The sequence below is a fragment of the Felis catus genome, chromosome B4 (assembly GCF_018350175.1).
Source record: "Felis catus isolate Fca126 chromosome B4, F.catus_Fca126_mat1.0, whole genome shotgun sequence".
In the NCBI taxonomy this organism is placed as follows: domain Eukaryota; kingdom Metazoa; phylum Chordata; class Mammalia; order Carnivora; family Felidae; genus Felis; species Felis catus.
In genome coordinates, this window is record NC_058374.1 from 23,286,338 (window position 1) to 23,312,448 (window position 26,111).

The 26,111-nt window shown below is 37.7% G+C and overlaps 1 protein-coding gene across 1 annotated transcript in view; it reads right to left on the reverse strand.

Moving 5' to 3' along the window:
* Positions 1 to 26,111, reverse strand: part of ARHGAP21 (Rho GTPase activating protein 21) — a 133,896-nt gene that overhangs the window by 56,594 nt on the left and 51,191 nt on the right. The window contains 2 exon segments of the mRNA XM_006933312.5: positions 20,250 to 20,274; positions 20,528 to 20,707. Of these exon segments, the coding sequence (XP_006933374.4) occupies positions 20,250 to 20,274; positions 20,528 to 20,707 (205 nt within the window).

Below are 26,111 nucleotides of genomic sequence, written 5' to 3' on the forward strand. Positions count from 1 at the left end.
TGAGCCACCCAGGCGCCTCACATTAAATACCTTATTCAAGTGTCATTTCCTTGATCTTATCAAAAAAGAAAAGAAAAGAAAATGTACCTTTTTAGCACACACATGTAATTAAATCTTTCTGTGTCTGAGAAAAGGAAGTAAAAAGACAAGAATTTGAATAATGTAAATGGCTAAATGACAATGGCTATGTTATTTAATATACAGTTAATAAAGACTTAAACAAGAAGACATAAACACATACATGAATTTACTTGAATATTAGACTTTGAAATCGGGGAAAAAAGCACATATTTTTACATTATACTAAATACTGAAAAATAATGAGTAAAAAGGAAGGAAGGAAAGAAGGAAGGAAGGAAGGAAGGAAGGAAGGAAGGAAGGAAGGAAAGAAAGAAAGAAAGAAAGAAAGAAAGAAAGAAAGAAAGAAAGAAAGAAAGAAAGAAAGAAAGAAAGAAAGTAAGTGTAGGTAGTGGTTGCCTTCCAAATACTGAATGAATATCCAGGTAGATGTGATTTTTATTCTCCATAGCCCGTATATGGCAGTAGCTAACAGCTTGGACCTTTTAGGCAGATTATATGGTTTAAAATCCTAGCTCTGCCATTTATTTTCCGGGAGGGGGGTATCAAATTATACAAGAGTTAGTTGTCTCTCAGAAATTCAATTTAATTCGGCATCCTATATTTTATCTGGCAACCTCACCTCCCTGTGATTTGAGACAAATGATTTATTTGTGATCCAGTTAACTCATCTGAACAATGAGGATGATGGTAACATATCCCCACCTGACAAGCCTGTTATGAGGATTAAAAGAGATAATCCATTAAAATGCTTATATAATGTCTAATACAAGTAGGTATTTAATAAATGTTATTACTCTGCTAGACTAATAATAAACGTCCAGAAGGTTTACATACAGATCAGGGATAAATGAGCCAGGGGGCCTGTCACTCTGAAAGTACTTAATTAAATCCTGGTTGAAAGAGTATCTCTACAAATGTAACTGCCAGATTATGGGAAAGTTGAGGAATATAAGCCAAACACTACAGAACGCTAACGAAAAGAAGGTCGAAAAAAATTAAGGGATTGCACTAAAAAGTCTCCAGTAACTGACATGAACTACACACCTGTTTTCAAAAAAGACTGGTGTTGAAACCAGTGTGCTACATCTCTAGGCCAGTGGGCTTTGTCGGTTAAGAAAGATTATCTAGGGGCGCCTGGGTGGCTCAGTCGGTTAGCATCTCACGATCTCATGGTTCGTGAGATTGAGCCCCATATCGGTCTCTGTGCTGACAGAGCCTTGCCTGCTTCAGATTCTCTCTCTCCCTCTCTCTCTGTCCTTTCCCCACTCATGTACTCCCTCTGTCTCTCTCTCTCTCTCAGAAATAAACATTAAAAAAAGAAAGATTATTTAAACCTATAACTTTCTTCTTTAGAAAATGCTAAAATCAAAATCACTTGCAACATGTAAATTATTTCAAAATCTAAACTTAGAATAGAAGCAAACAGATTAAAGCAAATAGATTATTTTAAGAAGTGACAGTTTTGAAGTATGCCACTTGCAAAAAGGACCCTGTAATGAATACCCACAGAGTAACAGGTAGAAGTCAGGGAATCCTGTAGTTCTGGGGACAAGAGAAAAATATTTCTTAACAGAGTGAAAAAAAATATATACTTTTTAAAAAAAAAAAAGTTGTTATTTATTTTTGAGACACAGAGAGACAGAGCATGAGCCGGAGAAGAGCAGAGAGACAGGGAGACATAGAATCCAAAGCAGGCTCCAGGTTCTGAGCTGTCAGCACAGAGCCTGATGCGGGGCTTGAACTTACGGACCATGAGATCATGGCCTGAGCCAAAGTCGGATGCTTAACCGACTGAGCCACCCAGGCGCCCCTATACTTTACACAAAGAAATACCATCCATGTTTTAAACAAAAACAAAGCAATAGAAAATAATGGCTACCACTGAGATTAAGCTTTTCAAATTCTTCCTTCTCTCTGAGTTCTCAAGGTTGCTGCTGAACAATTTTTTAAAAAATGGAACCAATCTTCTCATTTACAATGAGAGTTAATTTTTTTAAGTATTCTTTTAATTTATTTCTTTGTTGTAAAAAAAAAAATCTCTACACAAGAGAAAACCGTTGAACTTAAACTGTGCTTCATAGGAAAGTTATACAAGCCTTGGAAGAAGTATACTCCCACAAAGGTGGAGATACATCACATAATGGAACATTAAAGCTCCAGGCATTAATTATTTAAGGAAAATCAATTAAATAGCTTATTGAAATTGATATTTAGTTTTCAGACCAAAAATAAGTGAAACCACAATGTAGATTGAAATAGATACCAGAGTTAAATCTAAATAATGAAAAATGAGCTCAGCCTCTTTTGGATGGGTAATAGATTGCCACAGGGGAGAAAAAAAAAGGTTATGCAGAAGAATTTAGTGAGCAAAAGTTAGGAATTATGAATCTACTTTAAGGCAGAAAACAAACGGGGGGAAATAAACACCAAATTCAGGCTAGTGATTACCTCTGAGGAAAGAGAATAGGGAAGGAGTAATATAAAACACCTTAACCATACTTATAATCATTTATATCTTGGAGGGGGCGATTAGGGAAGGGGGAGCTGGAATTGGGGGGAAGGATGTGAGACGGTAATACGACAAATACAGGTGGCAAGCATTTGGAAGCCACATTTTTTCCCCTATATTTTCTGTTTGCCTGAAATATTTCATAACCATTTTTAATTGCTAAAAACAGGCTTCTAATCTTTATTTTGGGAGTCTGGTTTGCTGATGGCATACAAGATTACCCTAACAGCCTAACAGAGACACATTGTCTAACAAGCAAAAATCCATATATATCATTATGAAGCAGCAGCCAATTTAAGAAGACTGATATGGCAGGTTATTGGGTACTCCATTTCCTTTGGTTATGGCAGAAGCACTAATTAAAAAAAATAAATATATGCCATTTTATTAAATCTAGGTATTCCCAAATTTCTACTAAAGGTGCTCTCATTTCCAGAGTGATGCCTAGTACTTTAAAACTGTATCTCCCAAGCCTCCAATCTGCAGCTCCAACAATTATGAGCTTCAAACCTCAAATTCCAATAACCTCTGGACATTGTAAAATGTTGCCTGCTGGGGCTCAAATTATATCTATTATAAGCAAACACGTATTCTCGACTCAACCTCATCTTCAAGTAGTATCAGGTGAAACATAATGAAATAAAATCTGTTAAATATGAAAAAGCAGACCATATTCTACTTAATCATGATAAACTTTCTTTCAACCCACACCCATCTGATTATTTTTGTTTACTTTTCATTGCAGAAAATGTCCAGCATAGACAAAACAGTAGAATAAACCCCCATGAACATGACTTAAATAGCTGCAAAAACCCTGCCAGTCTTGTTTCACTCCTGCTTACTTTTCTTCCCCTAAAGTATTTTAAAGCAAATCCCAGATATCATGCCAATTCATCAAGAAATACTTTAAATACTTCATCATACATCACCAACAAATAGGAACTCTACTTTTTCTTAAGGAAAGATAACAAAACCCTCCCATAGTTCTCCAAACTATGTAATACTCTCCAAGGTGTGGATAATATAAACGCGCGACAAACACAACCTTGCCTTCTACATTCATTGTCCCAAATGCCTACTTAACATTAATGAAAAGCAGTATGGCATGACATAGAAATGACAGCACCAAAAGCTATGAAATAAATTTAGAAAGGTTTCACGTGTAAAACACCACAGAACTCCAAGTTCCCAATCAAGTTAACTGTTCCCAATGAATGCTCTGCCTACGTATTCTAATTCAGTGAGGTCATCCGTGTGAGAGAACATACCCTACATGAAAAAGTCCAGCATACAGAACAGTGCTTGGCATATGACAGATGACCAATAAATATTCACTACTGACTTATTCAAATTACAGCCCTAGAAGATGTCAATAGTAAAACTGCCCCAAACCAAGTCAGAGATATGTTTCAGGAACAAAGCTCTTACACTGCAAATGACCTGCCGAAGAATCTCCCTCAAATAAAAGGAAAATGCTGCCACTTAGTAGCAGTTTGAGTAAAATACCACTAGGTGTCAGACATGAATCAAAATTTTCTGGCATGACAATCTATTTAGACAAGAAAGACTCTGGAAGAGTGTTATTCATTCAACAAATATTTACTGAGCTCATAAATGTGCCAGGTGCTGATTATCCTATAATGAACACAACAGTTCTGGGATCTGCCTTCTGGAGTATCTGAAGTTTATGAAGCATCATTTTTCCTCTCTCTCTGAAGTTTCAGGAATTTCACAAAGTATGTCTCACGTGTAGATTCACAGCCCTGCCATTCCTGTTGTGCTGGATTTTAATTTCTCTGCAAACCCAGAAAAATGTGTTACAGTGTTCTAACCACAAGCAGCTATCTTTCCATCTGTGTATCTTTCCATTTTACCATCGCTGGACCCCTTGACCAATGAAATTTGCCCCTCACATTGTTATCAAGCCCTTCCATCTTAAAAAGGAGGACTTACCAGGCTCCCCCAGAAATCACTCTCTTTCTTGCTAAGAACACTCATGGATCAACAAAATCCAACAGCAACCTCCACCTCCTTTTCTCCTTGACCTTCCAAAGCATTCCATTTGCCAATCTCCAACTATGGAGAATTCTGTCCAGATGCCCACTCTGCTCCTATTCTTGGCCTGCTATTTCAGCATAACCTATAACCCAATGATTTACAGTTTCCAAGTTCAGAGAAGTGCTTGGTACTGCTCACTGAACCTTCAAGGTTGCAGTTTCAAACCTCCAAAAAATCTTCTTAAACTGGCTATTCCATCTTGATTTCCTCACACTAGTTGGATAACTTTGCCTCTTACGGCACCATACCTCGATGGCTATATCCTCATTTTTTAATCTTTGCCCACATCCATACTTCCTTTTGCTCCACCTCAAGTAAGGACTTAGTTACTGGCCTTCTTTAGAACCTTGTTTCCCTCATGGTCTCCTCTCGTGGGTAAAACTTCAGTCAGTCTCTGTTCTTCTCCCCGCTGGACGGAAATACATGTTCTCAGAGACCTACCAAAGCTTCCCAAATGTAAAACAACAATAAATCTTCTCCCTGTCTTTCCACATAGCTATCATCTCTTATACTCCTTCCCTTCCTTTCCATGCTTCCTGAAGAATAGTCTATACTCCTATCCTCATTTCTTTATTTTCAATTCAGGGTTTCTCAGACACTGAGAAGTATGCCGTTGGGGGCAAAATCGCCCACACACCTCACTCCCATGCTCACTGAGGTTCACTGCTCTAAGTTACGTTCCAACCCACGGATATTTGGTTCTCACATCCCATCGGCTCACTGTACTGAAACTATTCTATCTTCCCACTTTGCTACTTGTCAGACTGGGTCCAACAGTATCTTTTTAGTCATCAGCCTAATGAATTTTCTGTGACAAATGGCACGTTATCCACTCCCCCCTTAAGATGACCACCTCTTAATTAGTAGGTCGTCGACTCCTCCTGGTTGTCCTCATACCTTCTAAAACTTATTTTCAGAGTTCCTTTTCTGATTCTTCGTTCTCTGACCATCTCTTGGATGTTGTGTTCCCTAGGGTCCTATCTTTTATTCTGTTTTCATGCTCTCTGTGCATGGTTTCATTTATCCCTAGGACTTAATTACAGCATATATAATAATGACTTCCAAATCTATTTTCAATCCCCTCCTCTATGAGCTCCACACCCAAATTTTCAACTAGGTACTGAACGTTCTACAGGCATCAGAAATGCAACTTATCCCAAACTAAACCCATTTCCCCAGAGGAGGATATGCTTCCCCTCTGGAATCCCGCAGTTAATGCCCCTTCCCCCATCTATCTACTCATTTATGCCAGAAAAGCTAAGCATAATCCTCCACAAATCAACCATTGTTGGTGACATCAAATCCACCCCCAAGCCCTACCACCAAATCTGGGCAAATATAACTTCCGGGTGTCTCTGATATATCTGTTGCAGAACACTGTTCTTCCTTCCTCCTGATAAAGTCCTATTCATCTGTCAACAGCACAAAGGACATCCCGCCTGAGACCCCCTTCCCTGGTGCTTAGACAATTCCCCCTCTGTACTGTGGTTCTGTCAAAACTGTACATACCTCTGTGGTTGCACTTATAGAATTATATTACACCTTCAATGTCCACCAGAGCAGGAGTTTCTGGAAGCCAAGGCCCATATCTTACATACACATTTGTTGAACGTATACAGGCCAGGAACTGTTCTGGATTTTAAGCCAAAATAATAAAACAGAGTTCCTGTTCTACATGCTAATGGAGGAAGAAAATGTTCCACAAGAAACAGGTAGTAGGAGAGATGGTGACAGTGTTAGGAAAAATAATAAGCAGAGTGGGAAGGAGAGGGAAAATGAAAGGCAGGGCTGTAATACTATCTTCATGAAATGGTCAGGCAAACCCTCTCTAGCAGGTGACATTTGAACAACTATCTGAAGAAAGCCAGGTTAGAGGCCATATTGCTCCCTTCCCAGCAATCAGATTAGCGACTTGTTCATGGCAGTGACTCAACAAATGTTTGCTAAGTGAATGAATAAGCAACAGGAAACATATTTCTATATATAATATATTTAGCATTCGTATGCAAATATTTCTACTCTGAAAAGTTATCTGTTAAACTTCGAAAACAGAGACCATAACTATTACCATTAACTTATTAGCCGTATCTATGAATCACATACTTTGAATGTAGACTAGCTGGAGAGCAATCAGGGAAAAAAAACCAAACGGGACTATCCAGCCAGATGGTGTCTGTGATCAAGGTCTTAAGTCATGCAGCAGCTGGGAAAAGACAGCTCAAAGTCACCTAATTACAGGATCACCTCTGCAACAACATTTTCCGTGGAGAAGTTATTCCAGAGGACAGCCTAGAACATTAATACTCCAAACACGTACCTTCCTTGACTTTTTCACCTTTATAGCCCTATCCCCAGTTAGCTTTCTGAGACCCTGGATGTCATATATCTTAAAAGTTTTAGAACGCTTCCAGAAACTTTTAAAATTGCATTTATTTTCTTGACCACCAAAGTAACTTCATGCCTTTCAAAGTCTTAAAACCTGCTCCAAAAAATTGGATTTCTGACAGTGCCTACTTTAATCCAATCAAATTCCATTATTGTGAAAATGGTTTCCTGGAACTTTTAAGGTGAAGATATATATATATATATATATATTTTTTTTTTTTTAACTCACATCTAACTTGACCACCTTAGCAGTGTATTTTACAAAGAGGTTGCCCAAATTCCTACTGAACTCCAGGATTACCACATTTTTGTTACTACTGTTCCAGCTCACATGCTCAGCAGTTATATGAAATAAGATCTCTAAATTAAAGAAAAAAAAGTCTGACACTTTGCATAAAAAAGGGAGAAAGGTGAAAGATAAGAAGGCAGACAGGAGACAATAACTTTCTTCCTCGACAGCGGAGGTACAGACATGAACATGCTGAGTTCTGCAGCTTTGGGAAGAGTCATTTGGGAACAGTGTTTACTCAACAAACATTTGAGCTCCTACCAGGTACTTACTAGGCACTGGAAATTAACAATAAAAGACAGTTTCCTTCCTTAAATAATCTTTGTCCTTTTTTTTTTTTATTTTTTTTTCAATGTTTTTTATTTATTTTTGGGACAGAGAGAGACAGAGCATGAACGGGGGAGGGGCAGAGAGAGAGGGAGACACAGAATCGGAAACAGGCTCCAGGCTCCAAGCCATCAGCCCAGAGCCTGATGTGGGGCTCGAACTCACGGACCGCGAGATCGTGACCTGGCTGAAGTCGGGCGCTTAACCGACTGCGCCACCCAGGCGCCCCAAATAATCTTTGTCCTTAAAGCAATGCATAAAAACCCTGTCTTCATAAATACAATGAATAGCCTGGATATGTAGGAAAATTTCACTTTGCACACGCCGATCATTAATTTTTGATAAGAGATATCATTGCCCCTCTTATTTCTTGCACTTTCCTGTAATCAGATCTGTGCTGCGGCCACCACCTCCCAGAATCAGGTATAGGAGGAGGCAGAAAATCTCAGCGTGTTTACCATGGAGCAGGAGCAATCACTCGGATTAGCTGTCTCCAAAATATGAGGAGGGATTTTCCAGAAGAGAATTAGGGAAACTAACTGTGAAGCATGAAACAATCGATTTACTTCATCTTATACAAAATGGGCTTCCAAACATTTGAAAATAGCTATCACTTTCTTGCCCTCTGCATCTCTTTTGCAAGCCAAAGGTTCAAGTTCTTTCAATCTTCTCAAAAAATACACATCATAAAATTTATATATATCCTTGCCATCACTGTCTTTGATTTCTGGGGCTCCCCAGTGTTTCAACCATGTCCTATTTAACCACAAGAAGATCTGGGAGCCCTCATTTCCCATCCTTTCCCACCTGTCAAATGGAGATGAATAAAATGAATATCTGAAGTTAACTTATCAATAGCAACATGAAGAATCACTTATCTTGTGTGTGTGTGTGTGTGTGTGTGTGTGTCTGTAAGCTTATACATTTTTATACTAGGAAACATTGCTCATAACAGCAAACTACAAATAACTTCGTAATCTGATTTTATCCATGTTGATAGGACATAAAGATATTTTATTATGACATATGGGCGGCAAATCTTCCAATGAAGTATCGATGTACTAGCAAATTGAGCTACTACAAGGGAATGCACAATTTATATTTGAACCAGAGTGCATATACATGTGAGCCTAGCTGCTAGACAACATCTCCAAATACTATTAATGTCAACCCTATATGCACAGGCTACTGAACATGAGCCCCTTCCATTTTAAGAGTTTCTTCACCCAGCAGGCAGAAGAAAAGCCTAAGTCCTAGACAGTTACGAATCAATTAGAAGATTAGCCCACATTTAAGAATAATGTTAACTGAAAATTATGCTTCCACCAACCTGAAAGCTACCTGGGTGCTAAGCAAAGGAAGGGGGAAAAGAGAAGGAAACCAATTTCTAAAAAGTGGCTATAGACCAAACTTCACATCGATTTGCAGGCTAAAAATACAATCGCCTGGTTCTGTATAAAAGCAAACACCAGTCTACTTGAAAACAACTTTTTCACCCTAGATCTCAAAAAATCTCCAGTAATAACTTTTGAAGGTCAACAAACGCAAAATAGTCCAATACATAAAGCAAAAAAAAACCCAACCTATCCTGAGCTAGAACCAGAAAAAAAAAAAAAAAAGGAAAGAGAAACAGAGAAGCGCCTGGGTGGCTCAGTCAGTAAGCGTCCAACTTCAGCTCAGGTCATGATCTCACTGCTCGTGGGTTTGAGCCCCAGGTGCTGTGCTGACAGCTCAGAGCCTGGGGCCCACTTCAGATTCTGTGTCTCTCTCTTTTTCTGCCCCGCCCCCACTCATTCTCTCTTTTCTCTCTCAAAAAAATGAGTAAACATTAAAAAATTTAAAAACGAAAAGAAAAGAGAAACAGACCCAGAAAGACTCTTGATAGTGGAATTTCCAGAAGCAGATTATAAAACAACTTTGCTTAGCATGTTTGAGGAAATTATTAAAAAAAAAGGCCTAAAAATGATAAAGAGAAAACTATAAGAAGCGATCATGTACAGTTTAGTACATTACCCTAAAGAACTTCTAACAATCAAAATTTAAAACTCAAAATTATGGGGCGCCTGGGTGGCGCAGTCGGTTAAGCACCCGACTTCAGCCAGGTCACGATCTCGCGGTCCGGGAGTTCGAGCCCCGCGTCAGGCTCTGGGCTGATGGCTCAGAGCCTGGAGCCTGTTTCCAATTCTGTGTCTCCCTCTCTCTCTGCCCCTCCCCCATTCATGCTCTGTCTCTCTCTGTCCCCAAAAAAATAAACGTTGAAAAAAAAAATTAAAAAAAAAAATAAAAATAAAACTCAAAATTATTAGATATATACTAGAAGAAAATATCCAAAATGCAGCTGGGGAAGATCAAAAACAAAGAGGAAAAAGTAGAGAATTTAGGAGCCATAGGGGACAGAATAAAAACATCTAACACATGTTTAATTGAAGAATTAAGAGAGCATTGAAGAATTGAAGAGAGCCTTGAAATACAGATAATACGTGAGGAAACACTGACTGAAAATTTTCTAGAACTGATGACAGACACCCAATGACAGACACAAGAAGCTCAATGAATTGGAAACAAGGAAAATAAAAATAAATTTTCGCCAAGAATGGCCGAACACCAAAATGGCCAAACACCAAAGACATGCAGAAAATCTTAACAGTAGATATGAAAAAAGTTTGCCTTCAAAAAACCAATAAACCAAAATATGAATTCTTATGAGCAAGTATAGAAGCCAAAAGAGAGTGGGATATGATCTTCAATATGTTGGAAGAAAATATCAACATAAAATTCTGTAGCAACAATCTTTTCCAAAATGAGAGCAAAGCAAAGACCTTTCAGGAAAAAAACAAACCAACAAAAATCCCGAGAGAACTGTGACACAACATAAAAGTATCCTGCAGGTAGGAGGGAGAGAAATAAGTAGAGAGAGCATGACCTAAGGCCCTTATATTGTTTCAGAACAGAGTAAAATATTAATTAGCATTAGACTGTGATAAACTTGCATATTATAATTTCTAGGATAACCACTAAAAGAATCACAATATATTATTTAGTCTTAAAGAGAGAAAAGAAATATAAGAAATTCAAAGTAAAATAGAAACTTTAAAATAAAGTAGGCGATTAAACAATAAATGTATTATGAGTTGTATTAAACGTAAACAGACAAAAATTTCCAAATCTGACATTAGTGAACTGCCTTATTTCAGAATCAACTCTTCCATCCATGAGCTACAACCAGAAAAGCTCGACCAAGTACAGGTAACATTTGTATGAAGGCAGAGACAGCCTCCAAGGCAAGAGCACTCAGAGGGACAAGATCCCAGAGAGAAGGAAGTCCAGCGAGATGGTCTCAGTGTTTTACACCGCTTTTCACCTCGAGGCCCTTTCCGCTTCCAAAGCCACAGCTGAGAGACCGAGGGGCTGTGCAGAGCTTCCATCAGTCTCGAAGGGCCACGGAAACAAAAGTGGGCATTCGAGGCCAGTCAAGGAAGAAGGCCTGGAAAACACCACCATGCTTTCAGTTGGGGCCTCCAAAGTAACGTGTGGGGTGAGCAGGGGTGAAAAAGAGAAAGTCCAACCCTGTCAAGCGTGCAGGCGTGCTGTGCAGATTTCCTTCGAGAGAAGCTGCTATGGGGAACATAGCTGGGTGACAGCCCCAGCTGCTGCCCTTTAATATCCACCGCCACATTCGCACAGAGGCCACGTTTCCCCACGCCTGCTCAAGGATTCTCAAGGGCAGTGTTTGCATGGGAGCTCCACAGTTGCCTCACAGAGACCTCCATACCTTGTGCTGCAATCTGGCACCTTTCCTACCGGAGCCTCCCTTCCCTCTCTTCTTTCACAGATGTCAGACCTACAGTGCGCTCTGAAGTCTTCCCCTGCCTCTCCCGCCCCCTTCTTAATCCTGCACAGACACTTCTCCCACGAAATCTCTGGCACGTCTAACGCTGTCTTGCCATCTGTTCCTGTTGTGGTGTCTGTTTCGCAGAGAACCCGAACTGTTACACCAAATGTCAAAAAAACTAAGGCCCACCTTTAGGTAAAGACAGTCTCTGAACAGAGATGCAAAAATCCTAAATACAACAGAAAACCAAACCTGGCAATATGTAAAAAGTATCATATATTATGAACAAGCTTGGTTTAGTCCAGTAATGCAATGTTTAACAGTTGGAAAAATAAATCAATATAATTCACTATATTAAGAGATTAAAGGGAAAAAAATAAAAGGTTTATTCCAAAAGATGCAAAAAAATTCAACACCCCTTCATGGGAAAGACATTACATTCACAGATTAGAAGATTCAATTATTTCAAATGTTTTCAAATGATCAAATATTGTAATTAATACAAAGCTAATTAAAATTCCAATAGGATTTTTTTGTGGGTGTAGAAACTGACAAACTGATTTTAAAAGTGTTATAATATTGCAAATGGACAAAAACAGCCAATCCAATCGTGAACAACAAAATTAAAAGACTTTACCTTTCAGCAACATTTATTATATAATAACGACAGTAAAATTAAGATTGCAGTTTTGCTGCAAAGAAAGTGACCGATGGAATAGAACAAAGGTTGACAAATTTTGTGTGTAAAGAGCCAAGCAGTAAATATTTTAGGACTTGCAGAACATATATAGTCTCTGTCAGATATTCTTCTTCTTTTAAACAACCTTTTAAAAATATAGAACCGTTCTTAGTTTGGAAGCTACACAAAAGTGAGGCACAGCCCAACCCCTGGAAAGAAGAAAGTCCAGAAACAGACCTACATATATACAGATACTTTATGATCAAGGTGGTTTTACAGAGCAGTAAAGAAAGTACAGTCTTTTCACTAAAGAGTGCAGGGTTAAATGTATATCCCTATAGGGGGAAAAAATCTTGACTTCATACTACATGCAAAAATAGTCAATTATAGGTGAACTGCAGATATATCTTTGTGACCATGCTTAAATAGGATTCAACGTATTGGCCATAAAAGGGAAGATTGACAATTTGGACTATATTACAAATAGGAACTTTCCTTTATGAAAATTACTAACGAGAAATTGAAAGGTAACTAATAGCTGGATATTTGCTATAGATACAACTAATAAAATCCTCATCAAGAATATTTAAAAAATTGTTTAATGTTTTTTAAATTTATTTTTGAGAGAGAAACAGGGTATGAGTGGGGGAGGGGCAGACAGAGAGGGAGACACAGAATCTGAAGCAGGCTCCAGGCTCTGAGCTATCAGCACAGAGTCTGACGTGGGGCTTGAACCCACAAACCATGAGATTGAGACCTGAGCGGAAGTCAGACGCTTAACTGACTGAGCCACTCAGGTGCCCCTCCTCGTCAAGAATATTTAAAGAACTCCTACAGGGGCGCCTGGGTGGCACAGTCGGTTAAGCGCCCGACTTCAGCCAGGTCACGATCTCGCAGTCCGGGAGTTCGAGCCCCGCGTCAGGCTCTGGGCTGATGGCTCGGAGCCTGGAGCCTGTTTCCGATTCTGTGTTTCCCTCTCTCTCTGCCCCTCCCCCATTCATGCTCTGTCTCTCTCTGTCCCAAAAATAAATAAAAACATTGAAAAAAAAATAAAATTAAAAAAAAAAAAAGAACTCCTACAAATTAACTTTTTTTAAAGTACTGATACCCAATAGCCAAACGAAAGGTAATCAACCCCATTAGTTTTCAGGAAGATAAAAATGAACCCACATTCCATACCACTATACACCCACTAAAATGACTAAAATTAAAAAGACGGACAAATATTAAATGTTAGTGAGGATATGGCACAACTGGGACGCTCACACCTTGTGGTTCAGTATATTAGTTGGTATAATCACTTTGAAAACAATTTAGCAGTATCTACTAAATGTGCCTGTATGCATACCTATTAGTGTTACCCCTGGATACACAGACCCACTAGAAATAAGTACATGTGTTCCCAAAAGTTCATGTATAAGAACGCTCATAGCTGCACTGGCTGAAATAGCTAAACACTGGGGGAAAAATCCAACTAAATTATTATATATGTTCTCTTTGTTTTAAATCAACTTTAATGAGGTATAATTTACATGTAATAAAATGTGCTCATTTTAAGTGTGAGCTTCCTAAGTTTTGACAAATGTATAAATCCATGTAACCACCATGACAATCAAGATAAAGAACATTTCCATCTTGCCAGAAACTTCCCTTAGCCCCTTTGCAATCAATTCAGGCAACCACAATTTGGGTTGGATTTATCTTTCCTCCCATACAAATAGAATCAGACAGTCTGTACTCTTTTGTGCTTGGTTTCTTTCACTCATCAAAATGTTTTAGACAGCAAAAGCATGAACAACAAAAGAAAAAGTACATAAATTAGATTTCATCAAAATTAGGAACTTTTGTGCATCAAAGGACATTATCAAGAAAGTAAAAAAATCTGTGGAATGAGGGAAAATATATGCAAATCATATATCTGATAACAATCTACTATCTAGAATATATAAAGAACACTTACAACTCAAAATCAAAAAGACAAATAACCCAATTAAAAAAAAAAAAAAAAAGGAGCAATGGACTTAAATAGACATCTCTCCAGAGAAGATATACAAACAGTTAACAAGCACACGAAAAGATGCTCAATTTCACTAGTTATTAAGGAAACAAATGCAAAGCAAAACCACAATGAGATACCACTTCACACTCACTAGACTGGCTATAATTCAAAAATGGAAAATAACAGGCACTGATGAGGATGCGGAGAAACTGTGACCTTCACACATTGCTGGTGCAAATGTAAAAATGGTACAGTTACCATGGAAATGTGGAAAACAGTTTGGCAGGTCCCCAGATGTTAAACACAGAATTACCACATAACAATGGAGCAATCCCACTCCTAGATATATACCCTAGAGATCTGAAAACAGGGACTCAAATAAACACTTGCATACACAAGTTCATAGCAACACTAATTACAATAGCCAAAAAAGGTAGAAACAGTCCAAATGTCCATCAATGGATGAATGGATAAGCAAGCTGTGGTATATACATGCAAGGGAATACTATACAGCCAGGAATGAAGTATTGATTCCTGTTCCCCATGGACAAAACTCAAAAACATTACACAAAATGCAAGAAGCCATATGCAAAACATTATATATTGTATCATTCTATTTTTATAAAATATCCAGAATAGGTGAGTCCAAAGGGACAGCAGACAGACTGGGATTTCTCAGGGACTTTGGGGAGGGGAGAATAGTGAATGACAGCTTAATGGATATGGGCCTCCTTATGGAGCAATGAAAATGTTTTGGAACTAGACAGAGGTGATAGATGTACGTTTCATATATGACCTTTAATCCTATACTAAATGTCATTGAATTGTTCGCTTTACAACGGTGAATTTTGTATTATGTGAATTTCACTTCAATATAAGAAATGTTTATGAGATTGATCCACAAGGCTATGTGTATTCCATTGCATTGATACACCACAATTTGGTTACCTATTCATATATTGATGAATACTTAGGTTGAATCCAGTGTTTATTTATTATGAATACAGCACTTATGAATATTCCTGTACAAATATTTTTGCAGGCAAATATTTCATTTATCTTTGGTAAATACCTATGAATGCCCTTAACATCTCTTACAACTAAGTGAAAAATACCAAAAACATTCTATCAGTCATGAGATGCATAGGTATCAAAAATATAACCAAATCAAAGATGGAAATCAATTGCAAATATTAAAGCAATGATGCTTTATCCTTCTGCTGAACAGACTTAAGCCAATAGGACATGTTCAATTAGGAAAAAGAAGAAAATTAAAGAACAAGTATAAAATGCTAAGACTATGTTAACCAAAATTGCATATGAAAGTTGAATTAAGGTTTTTTAATACTCTTTACCTTTCAAGGGAACAGAATGCTCTTTCTTACATTTCCAAGGATGAATTATGAAAGTAAAGAATTTTCTGCAAAACCATGGTAGAAAGTGAGAGGAAACCCTAGAACCAGATGGCTTGTTTGTAGTCCAATGCCGTCCCTTGCTAATTAAACACTTCATGCTTCAGTTTCCTCATCTAAAATAGGGAGGTGATAATACCCACCCCAGAAAGTTGATGAACTAATCCACAAAAAATCTTAAAACAGTGCCCAGCACATTATAAATCAGCTGCCACCACTGCCACCACACTATCTCCCCCTCCTCCTCCACATCATCATCATCATCATCATCATCATCATCATCATCTTCTCTTCCTCCTCCTCCTCCTCCTCCTCCTCCTCCTCAACAACATCAACATCATCATCTCTACTTCCTAAAGTATCTTCAGGACAATATCAGACATCTGTGGATGTTCTAATGAATAGTATTAAAAATTAACAAAAATATGTAACTAATTAGTGTATTTGCCTACCTACCAGAGAAACTCAAATTGTTTAAACTGTCAAATACAGTGAAAAATGGATCCCAAGGGGTTTAGTCAATGCACAAGACATCAGCAAAGACCCATGGAACTCACTTAGTGTTGCTACATTTTAGAAATAGTGAAACACTCTTCTAGGACCTACCGGGACACTACTGACCATGGACCTAACCACAAGAAATTCCTCTTACAATGAATTTTCAGGTCCATTTTTTACTGTTATATTATTCTGAGGGAATAGGTTTTCACCTTATGAATGGAAATTACTGGCATAAAATACGCCCGATTTTCTTAGGTTTTCACCTTATGAATGGAAATTAGTGACATAAAATACGCCCGATTTTCTCAGGTTTTCAGAATTTACCTCTTCATTAAATGGAAGAATGTTTGACCTCTAAGCATAATGGGTACTGTTCAGTGGGCATAAAATGATGAACTGGGCCAATTAGGTTTCATTCTCAGGAATAGGAAGTGTTATGATAAGAGAGGAAGGAAGAAAGAAGATATAATGAGGACTGTACCTTATATACAGATGTCAGCTCATGAGAAAATCAGGTATAATCAAAATTAATTATGAAAGTCATTTCGATCCTCCAGTAAATTCCAAAGTTTGGGTCGTTGTTGTTGTTACTCTTTGCATTTAGCAGCTTCCCAGGTCCCAATTCTGGTGTCTATGGCTACCCAGGTATCCTATCACTCTTGACATTGAATTTGGAAATGCTCTATTGGTTTTTCAGAATTACCACATCTTTCCAGAAGTGGTTTGAGGAAGTTTCTATTTCTTGCCACTAAAAGAGCCTTGGTTAGAAAACTCCAACATAGGCCACAGAGCTCTTTAGTCAGAAACAACTGCAATCGGGGGCCCTGCGTGGCTCAGTTGGTTGGGCATCCAACTCCGGCTCAGGTCATGATCTCACAGTTCATGGGTTCAAGGCCCGCATCGGACTCTGTGCTGACAGCTCAGAGCCTGGAGCCTCCTTCAGATTCTGTGTCTCCCTCTCTCTGCCCTGCCTCCTCTCACTCTGTCTTTCAAAAATGAATAAACATTAAAAAAATTCTTTTTAATAAAAAAAATTAAAAAAAAGAAACTGCAAGCACAAAATACAAATTTTTACTACTGAGAGAATTTATAAAATTCCCAGTTACTTTTTTGTACTATTAATGCTTAAATATACATTTTGATGCCGAAGTAGAAATCCAACAGTTACTTAGGTACCTAACAAAATGACAAACACACTCCTGGACATGTCCCTATAATCAAACTTCGACAGAATTTTTACTCATGGAATAAGTAGAAAAGAAATAACAGTAATTACAAACTTCTAATTATTCTTGTTTTGATTATTTATAAAGATCTTCTCCAGAGATTTAAGGGACAACAGGACAACAGCAAGACAGCAATTATCAACAACTATCATCAACAAAAAATATTTTTCTACTTTAACGGCCTTTTTCTTATAAATATTATTTGTATCATAATACAGAAAACAAATCGACAAGAAAAAATAATTTTAAAACACAAGACAGTACACATATATAGGCTCTAAGAAACATACCAGAATGGAAGTTGGGTAAGGAGAATAATCAGAAAGTCAAGTGTCAAAAGAGATTCCACTAAATTGCCAAAAGGAAAGAACACTAAAACAAAACCTTTCAACTGTTTCACAGAATTTTGGCATTATCACAGGATCTCTTAGGAGTTTGAATAAAATTCTGGCAATTACTTCCTCTCCAGTGATTCTAGGCTTTGACTCGGATCATTACACTGGAGGCTTGGATTCTATTTCATTAAAACAAAATTCACATAAAAAGATTTCGTAATCTCAATATGCTTGAAAGTAAGTTTTATCAGCAGATGAAACTGTAAAATAAAAATCATCATATTCAGTTGAATTAAAATAAAGAAATTTTATTCTCATAAAATATGTTCTTATGGTTGGTTGATGAGTTGAGTTGAAATGGTATTACAAGGGCTATACTTTAGCTAACTAGGCCTCAATGGACTAACTTGTGACCCCACTACCAACTGGGATGACCAGAGCAAACCTAGGCCTGGGGGGCAGAGGAGACAGAGGACGACTCAGTCAGTCACTCCTTAAACTCCATGAACTTCCCAAATTCACTGCTCGCCAGGGAATCAGAACTGAGTAAAAAGTGATGGTCGCTCTTCTAAGATGTTCAGGGCTTCTAAACTGAGGATATCCCTGACTTTTATGTGAATTCTTTGTCCTTAGGTATTCACAAATATGGAACAAACTTCTTTGTTTTTAACTTTCTCAAGGCAGAGAAATATGACAGAGTAATTTCATATCATACTAACTATACCCTGTTTTATCCACCAATTCTTGACTTTACATAAGTCAGACTGTTTCTTAAAAGACAGCACTATTCTAGATGCTGTGTGTAACAGGCCACCTGAGCACCAGCACATCGTCCTGCGGGACGATGGGAGGACAGAAGACCCACAGCCTCTTTCCTCTTGCTGAAGCTGGTTTTGTAAGCTTTCCCTTTCCTCGCTAACACCTATTTCTAGCTCATGCCAAGTAACATTTGGAATTGTTCCTGAACCCCAGTGCATGACAGATGGTGACACAAGAGTGGCCCTCCCTGCACAACAGTGATAACTTATGAAGGGTCCTACCTGGCCTTACACTCACAGAATACTTTTGATAATGCTGAAAGAAATTGTTTTCTTCCCCTTTAACCCTTAGCATGACCATTCTAAGACCGCAAATCAGATATGGGTATTACAAAGTTTCATCAACAGGGGAGTGGATAAACAAACGGGTGGATAACCAGTCTGCGGTGTATTCAAACAAACTAATCAGCAACAAATGAAAGAGCAGTGTTAGTATCTACCCGTACCATGCAGTGGAACCTCAAAAATACTACAGCAAGCAAAAGACACAAACGAGTACATGATATGGTATTCCGTTTATAAGAAATACTAATCTGCAGTGATGGGAAGCAGATTAGTGGTTGTCTAGGAACAGCAGAGTGCTGTGTAAGGGAACTTTATGGAATGATGGAAAGGTTTTTTGTGTTTTTTTTTTTTTAATTATTGAAGTATATAGCAATATACAATGTTACATCAGTTTCAGGTGTAAAACAGTGATTCTACAGAAAGGTTCTTTTTGGTATTAGAGCTTGATTGGGATGGTGGTTTCACAAGTTATAGATTTATCGAAATGCACCTTACATGTATAACTGTACACTTAAGATTGGCGCAAACATGACATTCTTGTTAAAAAGGTGTAACTTCAAAGTCATGATAAGAAAACATCAGACAAAGCCAAACTGATGGGCACTGTACAAAATAACGCACTGGTACTCTTCAAAGGTGTTGAGGCCATGAAATACAAAGACAGACTGAGGCGCTGTCACAGACTAGAGAAGACAAACGGACAAGACAATTGAATGCAATGTGGAATCTTGCATCGGAGAAAAGATGCTGGTAGAAAAACTAGTGAAAAACCAAATAAAGTCTGTAGTTTAATTAACAGTATCAGACCAATGCTAATTTCTTAGTCCTGTTCACTGTAGCACGAATGTGTAAGTTGTTGGACATTATGGGAAGCTACACGAAGGATAAACGGAAACTTCTGTACTATTTTAGCAACCTTTATGCTAGTCTAAAATCATCTAGAAATAAAAGTTTTTAAAATAGGCACATTTTATTGTGTGTGACCTTTAACTCATTAGAGTTCATATAAAATTAAAACAAAAATGAGTGGACATTAATAAGAAATATCCCCATCCCCGGCCTGATTCTCCTTTTAATAAGCTTATTAAAGATAATGCTTAAGTCAAGAGTAAGATTAACTATGAGAAGACCCCAAGTACTCTCTTTTTCACTATTTGAGTCAATAAATCTACTAGATAAAACACACAGCATTTCTTACCTAAAAAAAATTACTGAATTTAAGAGATTACTAATTAAATAAAAATATCACAATTACTTTCCTCAGAATCATAGATGTTCCCCTGCATAAGCACTAACATATAATTAACAATAAAATCACCACATGTTGAAATCATGCTGAGACAATGGAATCCATAAAACAGTAAAATTATTTCATTTCTAGGGCTCTCCCATCTAAGAGTTATATATATATATATATTTGGACTCGAAAAACTGTATCAGCTCATTTAATATTACTTAAGGAATAGAAAGACATGTAGCAAAACAGAGAAAAATTAAAATTTTTATAGCATACCTCCTCTGTTGCCATTTTCTTCATCCTACAATATAAAAAAAAAAAATACCCATATGTGAATAGTTATTTAGAAATTCTAGTAAAATCAAAGCAAGCCTCAATTCAATTCAAAGTGCCCTCCCCAAAACGTGGCAATAACAACCTTATTAACCTCCAGAAGGATGGAGCCTTCATAAGGAAGGCACAAGGGGAGGATGAGAGGAAGATAAGAAGGAGACAGGAACTGCCTTGCATTGTTGTTGTTGTTGTCTTTAACTTACTTTAATTAATGTTCTTACCTTATATGAAAATTGAATTGCAGACTCTGGGGGATAAACAATAAAATGCCTCAATGTAAAACCAAAGCCTTGAGATGTTCTTTTCAACATAACTGTTTTGGGACCTGGCCAGGAGAATGTTTCATCTTCGGATGGTGATACAGTTTCACTTTGTTCTTTTCCATCTTTACTCTTTGATACCTAAAATAAAAAGACATTTAAAAGTTAACTAGAAAATCCAATAGACTTCCTCACTTGGACAAAAACCATATGTATGAGTGCAGATACAAACCTAAAGGAGAAAGAGGAACCATATTCTTTGTATTACAAATCACGAAGATCATCGTGATTTTTCTAGAGAGGGATGCTATGAACGGTAATCAGATGTAAGAAAGAACCCTTGGTAAATCTAACAGTTAAAACTGAAAACGCGATAGAAGGTATGAAGCTAACACCATGACCATCCCGTAGGGCACTAAGAAACACAAACTATGAAAGAAGAGATGTGATTCTCTTACTAAGAACACTAAAACTGTTATCAAAGAGTCCAACAGAAATAAAAGATAATTAGAAAATAATAGACAAGACCTTCAAGTCCTGAGCACAAATTCAGTACCCACACAGCTAGTCCTTCCACTACCCTGGCTATCCAGCATTCTGCTCTCTTCTCTTCCACTCTTGGCTTTCATCTGGTCATGGCTGAGAACCCTGCGCAATCTCCAATCAAACACCCACTCTTCATTCCCTCCCATCCATCCCTCAGCTCTTCTAAATCTGCCGTCTGGAGCTGCTGCCTCCTATCTCTTCCCTGTCCCTCACCACCTCATGTTCTCACTTCCCTTGTCAGCCAGCTTCAATTCACTCCATTGCCTTTCTCTTCCTTCCTCGAAGTCCTAACCTTGACATAATCTAACCTCGGATAAATAATTAACACTGCCTGCTCTGGGCCTGCACCTGTGTGGCCAAACATGAGCGGAGATGAAAATAAAGAAAGAAAGAAATTGAACAAACAAATAAATAAATACGAAGCTGTTTTCATTTTAAGTTCATAACCTCAAGGGAGCTTTTACTGTTGTCTGCCAATAATAATATAGTTCTGTCCAGTATATTCGAGCTACATGACTATTTTATCCCTTCTCATCCTCACTTGCAGCTAATGACCCTGCTTTCTGTCACACTGAAAACCACAGGCCATGAGATGAGAGCTTAGTCGCTTGCCACATCTACCCCCCTACAGCTGTGGCCAGCTTCTCCTGCCCTCTTTCTCATCACAATCCTGCTCCGATGGCCCACTCTTCTGGGGTCCCTACCCATGTACCAGACCCCTTTTACTGCTCACAGATGTGATTCCTGCAATTCTCCCCTCTCCTTCACATCATCTATTTTCTTTACTATATTCCCATCAGCACAGACACATTTTGTAGGTTCTTCAATTTTAAAGTAACAACAACAAAATCCTCGAACCACATAGCCCTCTCAAGCTACCACCTTGTTGGCCACCACCACTCTGCCTATCCTGTAGAGCAAAACTCTTTGAAAGGTGACTATAGTTGCTCTCTTGAATTCTTTTCCTCCCATTTTCTTTTGAATCCCCTTAAGTCAGGCTTTTGCCACCATAATTCCCTGACACTGTCCCGGTCAAGGTTACCAACGGCTTCCACATTGCTAAACTGAGCAGTCAATTCTCAGTTCTTGTCTTAATGTGACTTACCAATGGGTTCAAGAATCACTTCTCCTTTTTGAAAATCTGTCTCCGCTTGACTTCCCATACTGATTTTATTCCTAACTCATAGGCTATTTCTTAGTCTCCTTTGTTACTACGTCATCTGCTCAACTTCTGACATTGGGAATATCCAGGGCTCAGTCCATAGACTTTTCTAGTTCTACTCTGTCTTTTGGTGAGTTCATCCAGTCTAATGCTTTAAATACCATTTATATATAGACAACCCCTAATTTTTAAATCTAGCCCAGATATCTCCCCAATCTAATAGGTATCTCAAAATTGTGTCTGCATTACTGCTAAGATTTTGTATTAAATTACAATTCCAAGTTCATCTCAACAGTTTGAAATATCACCTTTATTGGGGCACCTGGGTGGCTCAGTTGGTTAAGCATCCGACTCTTGATTTCAGCTCAGGTCATGATCTCATGGCTCCTGAGTTCAAGCCCTGCATTGGGCTCTGCACTCACAGCACAGAGCCTGCTTGGGATTCTCTCTCTCCGTCTCTCTCTGACCCTCCCCATTTATTCTCTCTCTCTCTCTCTCTCTCTCAAAATAAATAAACTTAAAAAAAAAAAAAAAAAAGAAATGCCACCTTTGTCAAATGGCAAATACTTGAACAAGCTTCATTTTATTATATTTTTATTATGTTTCACTAGTGAATCTACCTATTCCTTCAGAATGACTTGCTTCATATAAAGGTGTTAAAACTTTAAAAATGTCCTGAAATTAATTTTTGCATGATAAAAAATTTATTACACTACAAAGAAAATAAATCCAAGAGACTTCTAAATCCTTAATATTTTCATCACATGGTCAACATTTGGGCTGTTAGTAGTTAGCTATTCATCAATTTCATTTTCTCTTCTTCCTGGAAAGATAACTAGATAGTAACATTCTCCAGGCAAACTTGCCATAAGAGCAGCTGTGACCAAATTCTAGTCAATGGAATTCTAGTCAGTGGAATGTGAATGAAAATAATATGCAATATACAAAAATCAGTTGTATTTCTACATACTTACAATAAGCATTGGTAACTGAAAAAACTTTTAAAATACTGCTCAAAATATGAAATACTTAAGGACAAATCTGACAAAAGATTTGCAAGGCTTATTAACTGAAAATCCAAAACACTGCCGAGAGATTTAAAGCATATCTAAATAAATGGAGAGATATACCATGTTCATGGATCAGAAGACTATTCTTAAAATGTCAACTCTCCCCAAATTGATCTAGAAATGAGATCACAATAAAAATTCAGGAGATTTCTGTTTAGAAGTTAACATACCATTTCTAAAATTCACTTTAAAATGAGAAGAATCCAAACAGCTAAAACAAATTTGAAAAAGAACAAAATTGGTGTACTTACAGAACAAAAATTCAAGGCTTATCATAAAGCTACAATAATCAAGACTGAAATCATCTATGGAGACTTTGTGCACCTGAAGCTAATTTATCATAAATGCATTTTAGTTTATCCTCCCTTCTAGGACTTTGCTAGAAAGAGGGAGTAAGAGCAAACATCAACATGGGGGAATCAAGCTGAGTCTCATGTAACTGCAAAAGTGATCATACAATTAGGTAAAGTTTGCAGGATAAAGGTTATTATTCTGGGCTTAATCACCTAAATAGTTTAGTCAAGGTTTAAGCGGTGACTAGATCCTCCTTTTGTGATCCAAATGAAAGAATCATTTTATACATGCACAAAAGCAATCCCCCCATTTATTCAGTAAATAAATACTGAGAACCTACTGTGTATCCAACACTGTTCCACCCAGTTAGGATACAAGGGTAAATAAAATATACATAATTTATTTTGTTTTCTAAATTAAGCTTCTAATTTTAAGATAATTATAGGTTCACATGCTTTTGTAAGAAATAACACCAAGGGATCTCCTTAATCTTTATGCAATTTCCCTCAACATCAACATCCTGGAAAACTACAGTACGTATCACAACCAGGATAATGACATGGATAGCATCCATTCATCATATTCAGAGCAGTTTTACTTGTATCCTGTTTATGTTTAGCTCTGTGCAGTTTTATTGCATGTGTACAATTGTATATTCACCACCAGTCAAGATACAGAACAGCAGACTAAGCCTGCTATGTCTTATTCTACTGACTTCTTCACAAAAATGGAGAGGATAGGATGAAGAAGAATAAGGAATTTCTTTTTTGATCCTGAAAACTTTTAAAGATTTTTTAATGCAACACAGCTCAATTGTTTCTATTATTTCACCTTCCCAGAACATCACACTAAATCCTCTCCAGCCTCCTACCTTTTCCCGACAGGACAAAAGGGAGGGTTATGCTTCTTTCCACAGAGAAAGAGAAGATGAAAAGAAATACACATATGGGCCTTCTCTACTCCTTTTCTACTTACCCACAGAGCCATTTGATGTGATGACTTTATCAGAAGGGCAAACCACAGGCACACGGTGAAGGGCACAGCAGTTACAGAATCCTCCACTTAAGAAGACCCCTAAGGCATGTCCCTCTCCACGCGTCTCACCTCCCCACCATGAGCATCAAGTCATGTACTAGCAGCATCAGGGTGCAAGAGGTAGCCAAGAGACTAGAACAATGGCAGTTAAATTTCTGTGGATTAAGGACTGTCATTTGATCCCCTTAAAAGACTTCATAACAAGGTCACTCGATTGAATAAATAATAGCTCAAGGTTAAAAGAAACCAAAATAAAGGACGAAAACTAACTGCATAAAACCCAGACATAACAATTAGACAAAGCAACCCAAAGGAGTGAAAGAAGGTATAAGAGGAAAACAATCATATAACAATAAAGGAAATTAAAACCTCATGGATGAGAATACAAATTGGCACGACGGAACTTTTTAGGATAATAGAAATGTTCTAAAAGTAGGTTGTGATCAAAGTTCCACAACTGTATAAATTTAGTACGAACCACTGAAATGCAAACTGACAGTAGCAGGTGAATTTTATAGCATGTAAATTATACTTCAATGAAGATATTTAAAAAAAAAACATTCACATAGGTAAAAAGGACAAAGTCTAAATGTTATCCTGAGCTGTCATGAAAGTAAACACAAGAGTTACAAAAGAATGCTTATGCACACAATAAATATATGACCCCTCAGCTATCTTTTGTAACTACTTGTACTTTAAGTAGAATCTGGATAGCTTCCTAGCAGTTTCCAGGAACCAGGCTGTGTTCAGCTTAAAAAATTCCAATACTAATTCTATCATATACCTAAGATTATGAGTCCTACTCCTACTTTGAAAGTATTTTAGTTTATCTTACCACTGACAATGTTATCAGTTTCCTAAAGTAAGATTTTTCTTATTTTAGTGCCAGGCTTTTTTTTTTTTTTTTTTTTTTTTTTTTTTTGAGAGAGAGAGAGAGAGCAGGCATGGGTATGTGCACAAGCAGGGGAGGGGCACAGGGAGAGGGCAAGAGAGAATCTCACTCAAGCAGGCTCCACACTCAACACTGAGCCTGACACAGGGCTTGATCTCAGGACGTGGAGATCATGACCTGAGCTGAAATCAAGAGTCAGAGGCTTAACTGACTAAGCCACCCAGGCTACCCATAGGCCAGACTTCAAACTGATAACACATCCTTTCTTTTTTTTTTTTAATGTTTTTATTTATTTATTTTATTATTTTTTTTTTTAATTTTATTTTTGAGACAGAGAGAGAGCATGAACAGGGGAGGGGCAGAGAGAGAGGGAGACACAGAATTTGAAACAGGTTCCAGGCTCTGAGCTGTCAGCACAGCTGACAGGGGCTTCGAACTCACGGACCGTGAGATCATGACCTGAGCCGAAGTCGGACGCTCAACTGACTGAGCCACCCAGGTACCCCTGTTTTTATTTATTTTTGAGAGAGAGAGAGAGTGAGAGAG